This window comes from Serinus canaria, chromosome 14 (genome assembly GCF_022539315.1).
Source record: "Serinus canaria isolate serCan28SL12 chromosome 14, serCan2020, whole genome shotgun sequence".
In the NCBI taxonomy this organism is placed as follows: domain Eukaryota; kingdom Metazoa; phylum Chordata; class Aves; order Passeriformes; family Fringillidae; genus Serinus; species Serinus canaria.
Window position 1 is genome coordinate 13,679,418 of NC_066328.1, and position 18,848 is coordinate 13,698,265.

Genomic DNA, 18,848 nt, shown 5'->3' on the forward strand with positions numbered 1-18,848 from the left:
TGTACCAAAACATATGCTTTGTTTGTGACTTGCCTTTAAAAATATTTCTCAGCTCTCTCTTTCCCAGTCTGATCAAATCTCCAGTCTGTCTCTGCTGCCTTCAGAAATGCAGAATGAAATGGAAATTCAATGCTCTCTCAAAATGTATGTTCCTAGGGAAAGTAGCTGCAAACAGATGCCAAATTCTGTAGCAAAGCAGAGCTCCTGTGCAGGAGGCTGCGAGGACCATGCTGGTGTTGGACACAGTAATTCTGTACACAACAAAGAGTGCACAGTTACAGAACACCCAGGTGAGGTGCAGAGAAACCCACTGGCAATGAAATGGCACCGTTCAAATTGCCCCACCAGCCAGACTGGCTGTAAAACTGGTTTGAGATCATCCAGCATCTAAAAAAAAAAATGGGTTTGGTGGTTTGCTTTTCCTAGGTGAGCATTCCCAGTTTGGAAGTGAGTTTAGGGCTGTAGAGGACTCTGGCAGCACAAGGGGAGCTGCCAGGTTGAACAGGAAGCCAAAAGGCAGCGATGCAGAGGCTGTGCCAGTGAAGCTCTCACAGACCAGTTGCTCTTAAGAATCAGCAAAAATGTGGGAGAGCTTGCTTCCAGCCACAAGATCCAGCACACATTTGAGTTGGGGGTGAGGTGTGGCTTAGCTCCAGCCAAAAGCTGGTTTCAGCCTGGGGAGAGCAGTAGTTTTGCTGAATCCCATTGGAATTAAGCAGTGGTGGTCAGAAAGCCAACCAAGCCATTGGAAACCTGCCCAAACTGGAGGCTTGAATGTGCTTCATTCTTCTCTTAAGAACCTGATGGAGAATGTAACATCAGTAGCACCAGTAACATCAGTAACACAAGCATAACTCTTCAACTTGGAGAAGAGAAGGCTCCAGGAAGACTTTGGAGACCTTTCCACTGCTTAGAGGGACTCCAAGAGAGCTGGAAGGGACTTCTGGCAAAGGCATGAAGTGGCAAGACAAGGGGGAATGGCCTTTAGATGAAGAAAAAGTAGATTTAGATTTAATATTAGGCAGAAATTCTTCCCTGTGAGGGTGGTGAAGCCCTGGCACAGGTGGCCCCAAAAAGCTGTGGTTGCCCCATCCCTGGAAGTGTCCAAGACCAGGTTCAAGGCTTGGAGCAACCTCGAATAGTGGAAGGTGTCCCTGCCTGTGGCAGGGGGTGGAACAGGATGGACTTTAAGGTCCCTTCCAACCCAAACCATTCTGTTATTCTATGAGATACTGATTTGTACATGTGCATTTATGGCAATGCATTTACAATACATTAAATAGTGAATTTACAGCCAGACCTATGGCAGAGTATCCACCTTTTTCTTCCAAAATTAGCAGTGTTTCAGGAGTTGGACTTGATGATCCTTGTGGATCCCTTCCAACTTAGCATATTCTATGATTCTGGGTGTAATGAAGAATCCTGCAGGGCTGCTCTGTGCCACAGCCAAGTCCAAGCAGGTTCTGGCACTGAGTTTGAAAAAAACAAACAAACAAGGCTGGGAAAGTGAAGAATGCCTCGGGATTTAAAATTAAATGGGAGGGGAAAAACCCACCAAAGCTAAAAATTGGGCATGAGGATTAGATGTAGGTAACAGAGCATTAGCCATGAAGGTGATGCTGAGGGGTGTGTTAGTGAGAGTCAATGGTGTTGGACTGTCATGAGCACTTTTGCCACTGGGTGAGTGAATCTGTCCCCCTAAAATTTCCCATGGGGTCCCAGAGGTGACAGTTCTCACTTTCCACAGAAAACACTGGTGTTAATCAAGGGGAGCTGAGCTGAAATCAGGGAATAAAGCCAGCCTGTGTCATTAAGGGGATAAGCCCTGTATAGTGCTTGGCATCAGGTTTGTCCCAAGCTGCCTGATGGGGCTCAGCACCTTGTCCCCAGTGTGTACCCCTTCTTCCCTCGTGGCTTGGGCCTGCCTGTGGCTTTGCTGGTCCTGTCCATGTCCTGCAGCCGTGTGTTCGTCCAGGATCCTGATATGCTTAGGCTGGCAGCTGAGCTGGGAACAGAAGGACCAGGCAGGAATTCAGGACCTGACCCCTGGTGAATCCCAACTCCCCAAACTGCTCCTCCTGTGTCCTGGCCCGAGTTCTTTCCTAGTAATTCAATTAGCAAGTAATTTTCCCTGAAGCAATTATAGCAATACTTGGTTGGGAATTAAAATCCTGTTGCTGTCACGTCATCTTCCTTACACCCAGAGACTGAAAAAAACAGGCACTGAAAAGGCCAGAAGGGGCACAGAAGGGTTTTTTTGATTGTTTTTTTGACATATATTTGCATTCCCCAACTGGGTCTGCCCCTGTGCATCCTTTTCCCTGGAGCTGCCAGGGATCAAGCGACTGCAGGACAAGCCCTGACCTTTGCGAGGTCCATCGTGCTCCTTGGCTGGGGGAGCAGAAGATCCCTGCTGGACCTGGGGAGCTGAGCTGTGGCTCCTGGTGGACTCCCCACCACCATGGCACCGACCCTGTGCTCCTGAGCCAACCCTCTCCCCTCCTCCCTTTGCAGGCAACATGTGAGAGGGGCTTTGCAGCCATGGAGGAGACGCACCAGAAGAAGATCGAGGACCTGCAGCGGCAGCACCAGCGGGAGCTGGAGAAGCTGCGGGAGGAGAAGGATCGCCTGCTGGCAGAGGAAACGGCTGCCACCATCTCAGGTACCAGGGGGACCCCGTGGTGGGGCAGCTCCCTGGTGGTGGGGACACGGGAGTGGTGTTGGCCGTGTAGAGGAGCAGAGCAGGGATGGGATGAGGGCTGGGTGGGCTGCACAGGGAGATGAGAATGGGCTTGTGGGAAAGATGTTTTAGATGGAGGTCCATCTCTGGTCATCCAGGTTTGGTGCTCATCTCCTGGTCCTTCTCCAGGCCTGGTACCCCTGTCTTTGGTTGTTACACAGTCTGATCTGTTTTGCATTCCAACTCCAAAAGGCATTAGTCATTCCTGTGGTTAAATTATTGCCAATTCCACACTGAATTAATTCTTCAGTGCCTCAGGGAATGTTGAAACACTGGTATTCAGGGGCTCTGCATTAGGAGTCCCACAGTCCAGGAAACAATGTGTGACAATCATTTGGACTCTGTTAGAAAGCAGGATTTGCAGAATCCTCTTTGCAGCTGGGGCACAGACTGAAGGGGCCATGAAGCAGTGGGAGATTTAGAGGGATAACTTCGATTTTATTCCTTTAAGAAATGAACAAAAGCTCAAAAACCCAGCTGTGGGTGGAGGGTGCTGGGTGCTAATGCTGTGCTGCCCCTTGCAGCCATCGAAGCCATGAAGAACGCGCACCGGGAGGAGCTGGAGCGGGAGCTGGAGAAGTCCCAGCGCTCCCAGATCAGCAGCGTTAACGCCGACATCGAGGCCCTCCGAAGGCAGTACCTGTAAGACCATCACTGTTCTCTGTCACCATCTGGCAGGGAGATCATGTGTGGGGGACCCTTCTCTGCCATTTGATTCTGGTGATGAGTTTGGGGTTATTTCAGGGGCCTCTTCCCGTGGTCCTGACTCAGCTGCATCCATCAGAGCCTCCTGGCTGCCCATAATCTTTCAGGCTCCAGGTCAATGTCCCCACATTAGCCAAAATAGCTGCTTTATGGTCCCCAGAAGTAGCAGATGAGCAGCCAGTGCTGCTTCTCACACAGCTGCAGCAGCAGGGTTGCTCAGAAGGTGAGGAGGAAGCTCTGAGCTTTCCATGGCAAGGCTGTCCTCCCGTGGGAGCTGAGCAGGGCTGCCTGTCAGCTTTATCAACCTTGAGACATCTATGTAAGCTGGGGAGGTGTGCAAATACACTGGTCCTGAGTACCCACAGCAAACTTAGAATCCTGGAATGGTTTGGGTTGGACGGGACCTTAAAGCTTATCTCATTCCAGCTCTCTGCCATGGGCGAGAGCTCTCTCTTCCACTACCCCAGGTTGGCCCAAGCACCATCCAGCCTGGCCTTGGACACTTCCAGGGATCCAGGGTCAGCCACAGCTTCTCTGGACAACCTGTGCCAGGGCCTCTCCACCCTCACAAGGAATAACTTGGCATTGGTAGATTTTGATAGATCTCAGCTCAGTTTCTGGAAACCTGAGAAAGTTCTGCCACTTAACCTCTGAGAGAATGACCTCCTGTCCCTTTTGGTGCCCAAGCATGGCTCTGCCAGGAGAGGGAAGAGTTGACTTGCTTTGGACTTGAGTTTTTTTCCCAAAGGCAATATGCAATCCTCATTCTCGGTGCTTAGCTCCCTGTTGGGTTGTCCTGGGATGCTGAAGGAAGAGTGGGCTTGGGGATGTGTGTGTGTGGAGAGAGCACTACCCCCACGTGTGTTCTGCAGGGAGGAGCTGCAGTCGGTGCAGCGGGAGCTGGAGGTGCTTTCGGAGCAGTATTCCCAGAAATGTTTGGAGAACGCCCACCTGGCGCAGGCGCTGGAGGCTGAGAGGCAGGCCCTCCGCCAGTGCCAGCGGGAGAACCAGGAGCTCAACGCCCACAACCAGGTGAGGCTCCTTGCCCTGCTGACCATGAGCTCCATGCTGAGCTGTGGCCATGCTCCCCCTTCCCACAATGGCTCTCCTCCTCTCCCCAGGAGCTGAATAACCGCCTGGCTGCGGAGATCACGCGACTGCGGACCCTGCTGACCGGGGAGGGCGGGGGAGAGGCTGCTGGGTCGCCTCTCACGCAGGGCAAGGACGCCTACGAGCTGGAGGTGAGCTCTGCAGAGAGGCACATGGGTGCGCACAAGTGCTGTGTACCCCAGGACACAGCCTGGGAGCGTGTCACAGCCTGGGAGGTGTCGCAGCCAGGAGGTAACGCAGCCGTCTGTCCCCCAGTCGGCTCTCATGGCTAGTCAGCACTGTTATCGTGAGCTGTATGAGGTCAGGAGATTCTGGGGTCATGATCTCCTCACCATGTTGAGCCAGACACTCGCTTTTCCTTCTGCAGCCCCTGCTTGTCCCTGGGATCCAATCCATGCAGAGCAGTGGGGACAGAAACTGGGGTGTGCAGGGAGCACATCAGCACTGCAAGCTTGGGCGAGTTCCCAAGAGAAGCAGGAGGAGTTTTCTTGTGAGAAGCAGAAGATGGGTGGACCAGAGGCTTTGTGGTGCTGGCATGGGGCTGAGTCTCCAGCCCTTGGCTTGACTGCTGCTGGATACAGCAGCTGTCACACTGTGTCTGCTCAGGTGCAAAGATGCTGGTTTTTGTTCCACAGGTCCTGCTGCGGGTGAAAGAATCCGAAATCCAGTACCTGAAGCAGGAGATCAGCTCCCTTAAAGACGAGCTGCAGACAGCACTGAGGGTAATGCCAGGGGTGGTTCTGCAAATCCTCTTACTGTGCTCCGCTCCTGAGTGTCTGTGCTTAGATTTCAGCCCATTTACACCTAGATTTGAAACCATATTTAATTTTTCCCCTGAATGTAATTCAATACCCATTTTGGTGTCATCAGTAAAGCACTCCATCTGTCAACTTAAGACTTACCCCACAAAGGAGACAGTGTGGGAAAACATCCCTTTCAGCATGATTTCCCCATTTACTGTCACATCAGATCAAATTTAAATGGCACAAACAATCAGTGTTAGAGATCTGCCCAGCCTCGCAGCGGTGGAACTGGTTTGCTCTGGACAAGCCAAGGCCATTTCTGGGAATTCTGCTTGAATTCTGTGTCTTGGCTAGAATGAAAAGCCACTAACAGCCCTGTAGCTGGGGGGCTGCATGCACGGGCAGCACTGTGCTGGCCCTTGGCTCTCAGCTCTCCGCCTGTCTCCATTCCTGCAGTCCCGGGTCGCTGTTGGAAGCAGCTCCGAGGGCGTGAGTTGCCCTGGCCAAGCCTCTCTCCCGCTGCCGGCTCTTCTTCCGTCGGCATTTGCCAAGCTCCTCTCCAGTGCATCCACAAACCCCTCGGCTCCAGCTGTCTGTCTGGCTCCATCGGGTTGTTCTTGTTCCCTTGCCAGGATAAGAAATACGCCAGCGACAAGTACAAAGACATCTACACGGAGCTGAGCATCGTGAAGGCCAAGGCAGACTGTGATATCAGCAGGTTGAAAGAGCAGCTGAAAGCAGCCACAGAAGCTCAGGGAGAGAAATCCCCTGTGAACACCACTGTATCGGGATATGGTCAGTCCTCCTCCAGCAGCTCCAATCAGTCCTGGGTGTCCCGAGCTAACAGGGAATCCTGGAATACAAGCCCTTGTGCAGGAACGGGTCTGAGTGTAGGACTTGGCCTTCCAACCCAAAGCTGATGGGCTTTGAAAGCCTTCTGGCATTTTGCATCAGGAAAACCTCATGATGGAGGGATGCCTAAAAGCCCCCTCTGCCCCTGGGCATTGCTAAAGTTGGGCTCATCGGGGCACTTTCCTGGGCTGGGAGGGCAGAGCCTCAGCCCTGTCCTTACAGGAAGGCAGTGGGCACCAGGCTAATCCCACTTCTTTTGCTTCTTCCCAGATATTATGAAATCAAAAAGCAACCCTGATTTCTTGAAGAAAGACAGATCCAGTGTTAGCCGGCAACTAAGGAATATCAGGTCAAAGGTGAGCTCAGATGTCCTGCCCAGTGGGATGGGAATGAGGAATGCCCAGCATTTCTCTTTGATGGGGATCCCAAATGGGAAGAAATGGGCAGGGGAACAAAATTAAGAATTTCCCAGCCACTAGTGCTAGCCTGGATGGTTTTTTACTGCAAAAGGACTGACTGTGCAGCCAGGCAGGGCCCACTCCCCTACTCCAGACCTTGCTCAGATGGAGGCATGAAGCTGCTCCCTGGTTGGGAAAAAGGCTGACATTCTCCTTGTTCCTTGGTCTTTCACAGGAGGACTATTCCAGTATCTGCTCCTTCTTTTCAGTTGAAATATAGGTGGAAATGTGCACATCATTCTAGTTTTAGTGTCCATCACTGCAAGATTTTTTGTCTTTATGTGTATCAGCAATGTCTGGGTCCTGGGCATATTTAACACACACTTTGCTTGTGTGTTAACATGGTGCAGATGGCCCTGTGCTTCTGTGGTCCTTCTGTGCTTGCTGTTGATCCCAAAGCCCAGTGATGCTGTGCCAAGCTCTCCTTGGCAGCCAGTTCCATCATGTGGGACCGCAGGGATATGGAAGGGCAAACAGTGCTGATCAGGAGTCAGCATTAAACATAGGGCAGTTGGGAGGAAGCTCAGCATGAGCAAACCTGCTTTGCCTCTCAGCTTGTGTCTCTTGCTGATGTTTGAAGTGGTTGGGCCCTTGCAAGGCAGGCAAAAATGCTTTGAGCTTGATGCCCACATGGGGAAACACTCGGAGCTCTGCAAGCAGCAGCTCCTCAGCTCAGGGCATCTTCACTGCACCCAGTGAACAGAGAGGGACTTCTGCACATTTTGGGACAGCCCAGACCTGCAGGGCCACTCTGATGCTGAGTTTCCCTTCACCACTTCAACTCAGATCACTTTCTGTGTGGTTCCCATGTGTGTTGCTTGGTGGGGAAGGAGAGGAGAAGAAGCAGGGGCTGTGCCAGGGCATCGCTGTGGGACGGGGACTGGGGCTGCGCCAGCACAAATTCATGTGGGATTTATGAGCTTCTTCTTTTGTTTTTTTGTTCTTTTTTTTTGTTTTATTTTGCTTTTTCCTTCAACAGTCCGTTATTGAGCAGGTCTCATGGGATAACTGAAATGAACCCGAGTCCAGGTTCCCTGCCACGTAGGTAAACACACCGGCACCCGCATGCACTGCTCACACCTCCCTGCCAAACTAGAGCCCTCCTTCTCTTAATGACTGACTGACAGGTTTATTCACTGCTAATTCTTCTCCTGGGTGATGGGGAAGGGGAGAAGTCAGTGTACCCAAGATCCCTGTGAAATGCAGTCTCTCTGCCTCTTCCCTGGGGGATGTGGCTTTTTGTCTTCCTTCTCTTCCCACCCTCACCAACACAGCTCATGGTCACGGAGAGCATTTGGACATGGTGGGGCACGTTTCTGTTTACTGTGTTGGGAGTGTGGGACACTGAGTGTGCATGCCTGAATGACTCTGCATGCCTCAGACTAAACTCCAGCACTGTCCAGGTCTCGTAGGAAAACACCTGTTTTGCTGTTAGCCAGGTGCAGGAATAGTCTGGGATGCCTTTAAGTGAACTTCCATAACAGCCCTGAGCATGGAAAATGGTCTCAGCCACCTCAGCTGCAGAGGGAATGTCCTGGGCTGCTCTAATTTCCTTTACCCACAGTTGCTGCTTTTTCAGGGTGATCCATGCCTGAGCAAGAGTCTTCCTTGCCCAGTAACCTTCTCCTCCTGCTCTCCATCCCTGAAGCTCCAAGGCTTCCAAGCTCATCCAGCAAAAAGAGGGAGCTGATAAGAAATGAGGCTGATTCTAATGAGCCAGATATCTCTATTAAGTGGAGTAATAGTGAATTTCCTGCCCCATGGCAAAGACTGAGGTGGGAGCACCTGCAGAGGCAGGTTAGGAGAGGGGAGCTCCCAGCACGGTGGGTGGAGAGCCCCAGGAAGTCTTTGGAAGATCCCTTTATCACAAATATCATCCTACATTAGTCTCACTTCATCAGGCTCTCCTCATCAGCAACTGACATGGTTGTGGGACTGCCTGGGGGCTGAATTTGCTGGAATTTGTGCCATCAGGCAGAGCAGGCTGATGACTCCTGGTGTCTCTTTCCATCCACTGAGAAATCAGATGCGAGAGCTGGAATGCATGAGCTGCTCCCATTTAAAGAGGCCCAAAGTAAACTTCCTTTAGGAAGTGTGTGCTCAGAGACTCTCATCCCAGGAGACTCTGCTGCCCCTTGGAAAGAGAGCACACAGCATTTGGAAATTCAGTCCTATTTAGTGCTTTCATTTCCATGCTGCCTGGCAAAGCCCTTCTGTATTTGTGGGCCTGTGGGAGGAAAAACATTTCCAGAAATACAGTAACCATGGGAATCTGCACAGCCTTGGGGCAAGTTTATCATGGAGTCCTGCCTTGATAAATACATTGAAAGGAAAATGCAGCCCAAAAGTCCAACCTGCTGCTGTGGTCCCACAGCCAGGGAAGGGAAAGGAGAAGGGGAGGTGGCTGCCTTGATAGTAGGATTATGGAACCAAAGAATGGTTTGGGTTGGAAGGGATGAAAAGTCATCCTGTTCCAACCCCCTGCCCTGGGCAGGGACACCTTCCACTATCCTTGGTTGTTCCAGGCCCCATCCAGCCTGGCCTTGGACACTTCCAGGGATCCAGGGGCAGCCACGGCTGCTCTGGACAACCTGTGCCAGGGCCTCCCCACCCTCACAGGGAGGAATTTCTTCCCAATATCCCATCTAACCCTGCCCTCTGTCAGTGGGAAGCCATCCCCTCTTGTCCTGTCACTTCATGCTCTCTCCAGTCCCTCTCCAGCTCTCCTGGAGCCCCTTTGGGCTCTGGAAGGGGCCCTAAAGTCACCTCGAGCCTTCTCTTCTCCAGGCCAAACAATCCCAGTTCCCTCAGACTTTCCTCCTAGGAGCTGATTTCCGTCCCTCCAGTCTGTGCCTTTGAAGGTGCCAGGGCTTGTTCTGGAAAGTGAATAATGTTCCAGCTGCAGCATGAACTCCTTGCAGGTTCCAGTGAGTGGGCTGGCAGGCAATGGGGCACAGAGGGGCAGAGCCCTGGCTATGGGGTTTTTTTTTAAGGATGGGAGGTGGCTGTGCCTCCTCATCTACAGGGACAACTCACCACCTTATTCTTTGCTCTCCTCAATCTCTCGTGCCACAGGTTTGGGGCTGCAGGAAGGAGGGTGCTGGCATTAGGCTGGTGCATCCCCTCAGGCTGGTTTCAATTTAAAGCTGTCCTACAGGAGTCAGGCAGTTTGTTTCTGGGTTTCTGCCCCTCTCAGCGCTGTGCTACTGAGTGCCCATGTGTAGCTGATAGATTTTACAATTCCAAATGCCAGGGGGCTGCTGGCCAGCTGAGAGCTGTGCCTTGAAATCTGGATGCTACATCTGAATTGGATCAGCCATCAGAGCCTGCCAGACCTGAGCAGGATTTAGGAGTCCTCTGTCTAACTGTGGGCTGTCCCAGGGTGGGGTGAGAGAAGGGCTGGGATGGTCACTGGCAGCACACAGCAGTTTCCAGGGTTTCTTGAGCAAATCCTGCATGGAGTGGAGCCAGGACTGTCCCCATGGGTGCTGTAGTGATGGGAGAGGCAGGGAAGGACCAGCCTGCAGGTCCTGCTCAGCATCCTGGGGCTTCAGCACAGCAGATCCCAGCTGGCCTGCCTGGGGCTCCCCCGCTGGAATTGCCCCATCCAGCAGTGCCCTGTGGACTCTGGGGATGTCCTGGTTTAGCGCAAATTTGGGAGAGAACCTCTAGAAAGCAGATTCAAGCGGCCTCTCCCCCAACCAGTCTGGGAAAATATTTCTGTCTGCTTCTTCTTCCCCCCCTTTGCTCTCAGAACCAGTCTGTAAGGTGCAAAACTTATTTCTGCGTTAAAGAGACGAGTGGGGATACAAGCATCATAAAGTCACCCCAGCACAGGGGGTCATTCCCCAGCCAGCTAATCCTGCTTGCAGCATGATGTGCCTCTCATTGCTTCTGGTTCGTCGCCTGGTTCATTTGCAATCTCACCCTGTCTCCAGGCAGTAACTGCCCTCCATAACCGTGTGTTCTCTCTCAGCATGTCCCACTAATCCTCCACCCAGGAGCCCATTCCTCGCTGCTGCCACGGCTGTGCCTGAGCACCGCTCCTGCCCCAACGCTCTCTGTCTTTTGTCTCTCCCAGAGTCTGAAGGAAGGCCTGACTGTGCAAGAACGCCTGAAGCTTTTTGAATCCAGGGACTTGAAGAAAGACTAGTTCTCCCCGCTCCGCTTGACCACGCGCACCTCCCAGCTTGAGGCAGCACAGCACCAGCACCGTTTGTCTCTCGTTCCTTACGATGTCCTCGCTGTCGTTCGTCCTGACGCCCCGACGGGACCCGGCACCGTGGTGGCGGTGCCCCCCTCGCCTCCCCGCCTCCTTTCCCTGCTTGTGAGATGCTCCAGAGACTCTGAGAGGGAGAGGAAGGGATTGGAGTGGGGTTTTCCCCCCCTCTCTTCGGCGCTTTGTAGGAGAATCCTTTCTTTACTGTAAACCATTACACTAAGTGTCAGTATTAAGGCTCAGCAGCCTGTTAATAAGCTATAGCTCTGTCGGGAAGAGCGAGCAGGGCCTGGGTGGTGTCAGCCAGACCGAGCTCTTACTGCTGTCTAGAGACCCCGTGCTCAGAGCACACCAGGAGCCTGATCTAACCTTTGATCTCGACTGCATTACTTGCACCTACAAGGGGGGAAAGCCGGGGGAAGCTGTCGGGGAGCGCGAGTCCGTGCCGGCGCCCGCAGCCTGGAGGTACCACACTGACATCTCGCTGGAGAAGGATGCAAGAAGTGATTCTCCTGCCCCGTGACTGTGCCGTGTCCTGAATGTAGGTGCCACCGAAGCCTGGCAAGCTTGGGTGGCTGCCCAGGTGGTTATGGATGGAGAGCTGCAGCTACTGAAGTGCACCCTCGAGTCGGCCCCGTCGGCGCGTCCTCGCTCCCGTCTCGCTGGTGGCCGGAGTTGGTGTTCCAGGGGCCGAGCTGTAAGATCACTTTCTTGCCTCTGTTAGATCAAGCCCAGCACTCTCTTTGTTTTTTTTCTTTTTCTTTTTTTTTTTTTTTTTTGCTGTTACTCCCTTCCTCTCATCGAATCCCGTGTATCCCAGGGTCTGTGCGCATGTGAAACTCCCTTTTCCTAGTCAAAGGAAAGTAGAGTAGAAAGTAGAGCCAATATTGACTGAAAATGCACAGTGCTCAATGCATATAATGCTCCTTTTTTACCAGCTTCTTGAATTCAACTCTTCTTGTCAGCAGGGCAGCTCCTATTTTAATTCTTTAATCTTTTCCTGAAATAAAGATCTCAAAACCAGTATGTGCTTCAGACCTTCTCAGTCCTAATAGCTTCTGTATTTAAAACATGCAGTTGAGCAGCATGAGGCAGATAAATGCATACAAACCAAGGGATGAGGAGCTGGTAGCACTAGATGGTCACAGCCAGCTGAGCAGAGGCTTCCTAGAAGAAGCCTGTGCTGCTTTGCAGGTGTGGAGCTTCATCCCTGGATAAATCTCAAGATGCCACCTGGAAGGTCACCAGGGCTGAAGGAGACTCCAGCACGTTGGCTTCCCCGCCTGGTTGGGTGCTGAGTGACCTCTTCAGGCTGGGATGTGGAAGACATCCTGGCCTTCACCCAGAGCAGAGTTTCCTCTTGTCCTTCAGGCACTCAGCCAAGGTTGGGGCCAGCAGCTCCCCGTGCTTCCCTGCTGGTTTTGGGTGTGGTGGTTGGTACAGGCACAGCTCTCTGAGCCCCACGGGGCTGGTGAAGCCACCCCCAGTCCTGCCAGGCTGGACCACAGCAGCTGCCAGAGTTACCTTCATCCTCCTGGGAGCAGAATCTCTTTTTTCCAGCAGGACCCTCAGCAGGACACGGTGTCACTGGACCACAGAGGGAGTCAGGCTCTTGTCCAGCTTGTGTGGCCTTGCCATGGCCAAGTGTCCACCTTGGCACCTCACAGCAGGACTTGGCAGCTGGTCCTTCTCAGAGGAGCCCCTCTTGTCCCCAGGCAGGATGGCAGCACGTTGCAGGGGGCAGAGCAGCTGTTCTGCTGGGATGCTCTGTGTGCCAGGGTGTGCATGGAGACCCTGGAGGTGGGAGCAGGGGAGGAAGGATGCTCATCCTGTTGGATACAAAGCCTTTCCCTCGTCAGCAGTGCCCTCAGGTGTGTGCATGTGCAGCCACTGCATCCGAGCTCACCACAGCACCTCCATGATCTGGGCACTGGAGAACCTGGGGACCTTCCTGCTGTGACCCACCTGGATCACCCCTCCAGCCACTTCATCCCTGGCTGCTCTGCTGTCTGGTGAGCTCTGATCTCCTGCCAGAGGCTGTGGGAGGCAGCAAGGATTTGGGATGGCACATGGGCATTGTCATTGCTCTTCCCTTGCAGGATGTCACTGGCTCTAGGAGAACCCTCCTCTCCTCCTCTTCTCTTTAGAGTTAGGGTGGGACTTTGTCCTTTTTAGCCCACCAAGCAGAACATCCTGGTCTCCTTCTTGCCTCATGGACCCTGCCCTTTCTTAGATTCCCCAGCAAATCCTGCTCATGTGCTCTAGCTTGTAGGAGCAGATGGTTTCCATGGGAGAGTTGGGCTCCTCTGGAAAAGTAAATGGAGACTCTTGGTCAGCTGTACAGACAGGGCTGAGCAGTGGCCTTGGCATCATCAGGATCAGCTGCACCCCCTGGGGCAGTGCTTGGGGTGTGTTTAGGGTGGGAGCTGTGAATTCTGGGGGTCACTGAGAGGAAGAGGAGGAAGGAAGGTCCCTTAGGCAGCCAAATGTTCTGAACCCCTGCTGAGGGTTCTGGGCTCGCTCTGGTGAGTCTGAGCATCTCTCCAAGGCAAGGGGCAGCACTTCACCTGCCTTTTCTGTAAAGAAAAAGGACCTGCAGCACCAATAAACAGCCCCAAACTGAAATATTCCTGCTGTAGAGCCCAGTCCTTGAAAATAAAGGGAGAAGTCCTTTTGCTCACAGCAGTGATTCTCAGTTACCCTCCTGCCTCTTCCTGCTCCAGCCTTCATCCATCTTTTGGGATTCATCAGTGGCTATTTAAATTAGAAAGTGTGTGGGCAAGCTGTTGCATTCTGCATCACTCCTCACTATTGATAGCACCAAAAAGGGAGGTTTAGGAGAGCTCAAGTGCAGCAAAGGCACAAGTCTTGGAGCCTTGTTGGCTCCAAGTAATCTTATTTTTCCTGAGTAAAATTTTCCTCCCATTTGCTTGATCTCCCCTGAGCCAGACAAAATCCTTCTTTAAATGTCACCTTTTCTTTGCTCACCTCTTAAAAAAAGAAGCAAATTGTGTTCATTTGTTTCAAAAATAGAATTGCTAAGAATTGGTGCTGGCTTGCAAACCAGAAAATTCTCTTTTTTTGGTACCAGAGAACTGGGCTGCAGTAAAAGTGCTCACATTTTGTACCTACTATTTGATGGCACTTCCACAAGGCCTTTGCATATTTCTCCTGGTTTGGATACTCAGTTTGTTGTGGCATTCAAACACACTTGCAGTGGCTTGCCTTTGCTCTGTATTTTTTCCCATTTTTTAGGTAAAAAAAAAAAAAGCTTTTTTATTCTTCTCTTTTTTAAAAACAAAAGTAATTTAATACCTGTATAGTATTCCAAGCAGTGCAGTGTAAATATTTATTCCTCAGCAGTTTGCAGAGGGTTCTCTTTTGTGACTGAGTTGTGGGTTTGATTTTTAAGTCTTGTTGTAGCACAGAGGCCCCTGAGTGGGTTGGGAGAGGAGGAACGAGTGTGACATGTCCAATCCACCCCATCTGCCCTCATAAACTGCTTTTTTTGGGGTTTGAGGACTGTTTTAAAAACCTTTTGAAACCTTTTCTGCTGATCTATGCCTTTAGCTTTGAAGGTACCTGTCTGAAGATTGTGTGCAGTCTGTTTGACCACTGTAACTTTCTTTGCTATACATTTGGGGTATTTTTTTCCAGTCAGAGGACTCAGTAACCTTGTGTTTGATAGCAGCATCAACGTGTGCATGTGCAAACTGTGCCCTGCTGCTACAGAGAGCAGCAACACCTCCCTGCCAGCCACAGCCCCCCTGCACATCACCCATCCCACAGCAGCCTGGCCACGAGCTGTAACTCCCTGTGTAACTTCCAACTAGTGGAACTACAAGAAGAAAAGCCAAGGCACCGCTGCAGACACAGGGAAACAACAACCCCAGTGTGAGGCTGCTGAGGAAACTGAGGGTGTGGGATTTACTGGAGGTACCAGCTGAACTAACCCAGCTGGCTCTGAACTGGTGAATGAATAATGGGTGCAATTAGCATTATTTTCTTCATGCTTTCTTCACCCTGTGTGCAGGACAAGAGTGCTCACTGTTTGTTCTCACCTAGAGAAAGCAAAGCATGTCAAGTACTGGAGACTGTGGTAAGTAGGAAGCAGGAATCCTCCGGCTTGGCCCGGGTCCACCTTCCTGGAGTTCTGGATGTTTTGAGAGTTTAAAGAATCATTTGGAAGGATGGAGGTTTGGGGGGAGGGAAGGAAGCTCTGTGAGGCTGAGGGTGGTGTCTGATGTGGCAGTTCAGGTGTTGATGGCCAGTCTTCCTCCAGTGGCCTCGCCACAGCTCAGCCTTGGCTCTGTCAGGGCAGAGCTTCACCCGACTGACCAAGGGTGGGGACACATCTGAGTCACATCTGGACACTGTCTGGGAACAGCCCGGGGCACTGAGAGCCCTGAGGGTGAAGGAGCCATTTCCAGAGCTGTTTCTGTGATGATGTGACAGAGCAGCCAGCCCTCAGCTCCAGCTGTGCTGTGGCCAAGCAGGGCCAGCAGGACCCAGGCAGCCCTGGGATGCTGCAGCCTCAGGGCTCTCACACATCATTTTATCTTTTTTTTTCCCCAGCAAAGGGGAAGGGTGTGGAAGGCTCCTGTTTCTCCTTTTGAGTGAGTTCCTGTCTCCTTCTCTTCTCCCTTCCACTCCCAGTTTATTCCAGTGCTTTTTTAAGAGCCACCACTCCTGATCAACTGCTCACTGTAACAGAAACGTCACTTTTCCTCACTGTATTTATTCCTTACAAACCTTGTGTGACATGCTAGGCTCCCCTGGATGTAGCTGATCATTTTTACTTTGTAAATATAATTACCTAACTTTACATTAACTATATGGTAATAAACTATTTTTGCACCACCCTTTGCATGCCGTGTGTGACGGGTTTATTTCTAAAAAGAGAAGGAAGAACAGGGCAGAGGTCAGAGCATGAAAAGGGAGATGTTTGTTTTTATAGCAGCACTTCACATAGGAAATGCAACAGGCAGCACTCTAACAGCAATAATTTATTTTAAGTAGTTTAAATCTAGTGCTGCTGAATGGGATTTACTGGAGAATGACCTTCCCTAGGTCATTCTTCCCTATGCTTCCATACAGGTAACATCATTTTCTTTCCCCCATGCAAACTTTCTCAGAACAAATCTAAAATCTGGGGATGTCCATGGATCATAAATATCTTAATAAGGATCTACAGTAACTGGAATGCAAAAGTCAGATGAGGCTGTTCATGTTTTTTGTGAAAATGGTTTATTTAACAGTGCCATTCACAGCACTACTGGTAACAAAAATGGTAACAGAATATAAAAAACTCTTTTCATTTTGAGAGATTCTAAGGCACATTCTAGTCAGTATAAAACAATTCTTACATAGACACTATTTTGGGTTTGAAATTCTTAGGTTTACATCACCTTTGTTCCACACTGAGCTGTGGGGACAGAGATGTCACCTCCCTCCTCTCGCTGTCCCCAGGCTGGTGCTGCCAGGCGAGGGCACAGACCATGGCAGGTGTCCCAACACCCAAAAGAACCAGGTGGGCTTTCCAGAGCCCACCTGAAGTGGGTGACCCAACTCCAGCCATGTCTGCTCTCCAGATAAACCCTGATCCCAAAGAACCATTTTTCATTTCCTTCCAGAGCTCCCTACACTTCCTTGCTGGAAGAGAAGCTGTCATTACCATCTGTGCTCATCTTTTACACCAGAGCTCTGCCAGCCTTTACCCAAAAGAAACATGTACACAATTAAAAATGAAAAATTGTTGCAAGTTCCCAGGAATTTCCTTTTACCAACTTTCAACAATTAATGCCAACAAGAAATGTAACCAAGGCACTTAATCTATAGAAACTCTTAACTCTGCTGTAGGCCTCTAATCTCCCCCTTCCTTACCAGTGTAGAGGAGCCCTTGGGCTGCAATTCCATTTGGAATTGGCTACAATTCCATTCCATATCCCGAGTTGGAAAATGTTCCTTTTACCACTGAAACACATTCTCAGCACTGCAGGAACACACCTGGTCTGGACCAGGGCACAGCAACGAGCCTGCCCGAAGTTTTAACGCATATGGATGCAGCTCTGTCACCCTCACAACCCAACACTTGTGTCACTCCCTCTAGCACGGCAATGACCCACAGCAAGGGATCAGTGGCATTTTAGGGCAGAGAACACTTCACTTCTCTGGAGACATTTACCAAAGTTACACCCAGATGGACAAAACAATGATGTCTATACATAATAATAAACTCTGTGGGTGTTACCAGGCTCCTCTAGCCCTGTGAAGCAGCTCAATCATTTACTGCCTTTCGGAAAAAAACCTGTAATTGGCAGGATTGTACTCCTCCCAAATCCTTTCAAACTCCTCCTGAAAAGCCTTCACGTACTCGGTGTCCTCCACGACCAGCACATTCTCCCGGTTGCTCTGGATGGCCTGGGTGGTCCAGTTGAGGGAGCCTGTGATGAGCATCCTGCGGTCCACGATGGCGAACTTGTGGTGCATGTACCCGCTGTGCTGGTCGTGGCGCACCTGGATCCCTGCAGAGACACAGACACAGACACGGGGGCTGTGACACACAGCTCCGGCTGGCCGGGCCCGCGGCGGGGCAGGGCCGGCCGCCGTGCGGGACCATCCCGGCCCCGCAGCGCTCACCCGCGTGGCGCAGGCGGCCGATCTGGGAGCCGTGCAGCCCCATGTACTGCGCGTCCGTCACCAGGCGGACGCGGACCCCGCGGCGGTGCAGGAGCTGCACGGCTCGGGCGAGCTGCGGGCAGGAGAAGGAGAAGAGGCAGAGGTCGAGCGAGCGGCGGGCGGAGAGGAGGCGGCGCACCAGGCGGCTCAGGGCGGTGTCGCCGCTCGGCAGCGGGCACGGGCAGGGCCGGGCGGGCACCCCGGGCTCGGCCGCCTCGGCCAGCAGCGCCTCGATGCAGCAGGGCCGCGAGGGGAAGAACAGCACCTCCCGCACGGGCCGGGCCCGCAGCCAGGCCGCCACCGCCAGCGCCACCGCGGTCACCGCCGCCGCCGCCAGCGCCGCGCCCCGCGCGGCCCCCACAGCCCTCATGGCCCGGCCCGGCCCGGCCCGGCCCGCGCAGCCGCGGCGGAGGCGGGAGCGGCCGGCGGGGAGGAGCGGCCGCCACACGGGGCTGGGCTGGGCTCCCAAATCCCGGCGCCGACCCTGCCCCGGGCTCTGGACCCTTCCCCGAACACTCACCCCTCCCCAGGTACTGAAACCCTGACAGCGAACCCTTCCCCGCACACCGAGCCCTTGCAGCGGATGCTGCGAACACGCAGCACATTCTTTAATCACAGAATGGTTTGGGTGGGATCTCAGAGATCATCCAGTTCCAACCCCTGCCAGAGTGGCAGGAACACTTTCTGCTATTCCTTCCCAAATTCCCATCCAACCCCGCCGTGTGGCAGTGGGAAGCCATTCCCTCCTGTCCCTCCAGACATCCAAACTCCCTCTCCAGCCTTTTGGCTCTGGAAGGGGCTCTGAGGGCTCTCTGGGTCTTCTCCAGGTGAACACCCCCAGCTGTCCCACCCTGGCTCCAGAGCAGAGAGACTTTAACCCTTGGAGCGTCTTTGTGGCCTCCTCTGGACTCGCTCCAGCAGCTCTGCACCCTTGTGATGTTGTGGGCCCCAGAGGCAGCTCTGCAGGTGGAGTCTCATGAGGGCAGAATAGAGAGGGACCAGCAGCTGCTGGAGCCTGTCTGGCAGAGGGGACAGGGGTGGCAGAACTGGTACCAAAAGGGTTTGTCTGTAACTGCAGCCAGCAGTGACCCAGCACTGGCAGCTGCAGCACTCACCACTCCCACCTCGCTCCCAGCCACACGCTGCTCAGCCAGGCAGAAATCGCACTGGAATAAAGAATTATCCTGCCTCAATCAGTTTGTCTCTGAGGCGTATCGTTTGGAGGGAAGGAGGGTGGTGAAAGATGTCTGCAGACATGATTTTTTTGTTAATGAAGTTGTGCACATTCCAGCTCTCGCTGATGGCAAAGGGAGCGCCTGCGGCCTCACCTGCGAGCTGCAGGA

At 52.5% G+C, this 18,848-nt stretch overlaps 2 protein-coding genes across 8 annotated transcripts in view; one reads left to right on the forward strand and one right to left on the reverse strand.

Moving 5' to 3' along the window:
- Positions 1-11,851, forward strand: part of MPRIP (myosin phosphatase Rho interacting protein) — a 73,311-nt gene extending 61,460 nt beyond the window's left edge. For 6 of the 7 annotated variants that reach the window (XM_050980317.1, XM_050980319.1, XM_050980320.1 and 3 more), the window contains 9 exons: positions 2,515-2,662; positions 3,265-3,382; positions 4,318-4,477; positions 4,567-4,686; positions 5,191-5,277; positions 5,931-6,093; positions 6,421-6,506; positions 7,588-7,653; positions 10,690-11,851. In XM_050980317.1, the coding sequence (XP_050836274.1) occupies positions 2,515-2,662; positions 3,265-3,382; positions 4,318-4,477; positions 4,567-4,686; positions 5,191-5,277; positions 5,931-6,093; positions 6,421-6,506; positions 7,588-7,620 (915 nt within the window). In that variant the 3' untranslated portion in view covers positions 7,621-7,653; positions 10,690-11,851. The remainder of the gene's footprint in view (positions 1-2,514; positions 2,663-3,264; positions 3,383-4,317; positions 4,478-4,566; positions 4,687-5,190; positions 5,278-5,930; positions 6,094-6,420; positions 6,507-7,587; positions 7,654-10,689) is intronic. The other variant, XM_050980318.1, reaches the window with a different exon arrangement.
- Positions 11,852-16,057: 4,206 nt separating this feature from the next.
- On the reverse strand, positions 16,058-18,800 carry PLD6 (phospholipase D family member 6). The gene is made up of 2 exons (XM_009092072.4): positions 17,467-18,800; positions 16,058-17,351 (listed from the first exon to the last, which is right to left on the reverse strand). The coding sequence occupies exons 1-2, from the start codon at positions 17,873-17,875 to the stop codon at positions 17,113-17,115; spliced, it is 648 nt and encodes a 215-aa protein (XP_009090320.3). The 5' UTR covers positions 17,876-18,800; the 3' UTR covers positions 16,058-17,112.
- Positions 18,801-18,848: the final 48 nt, after the last annotated feature.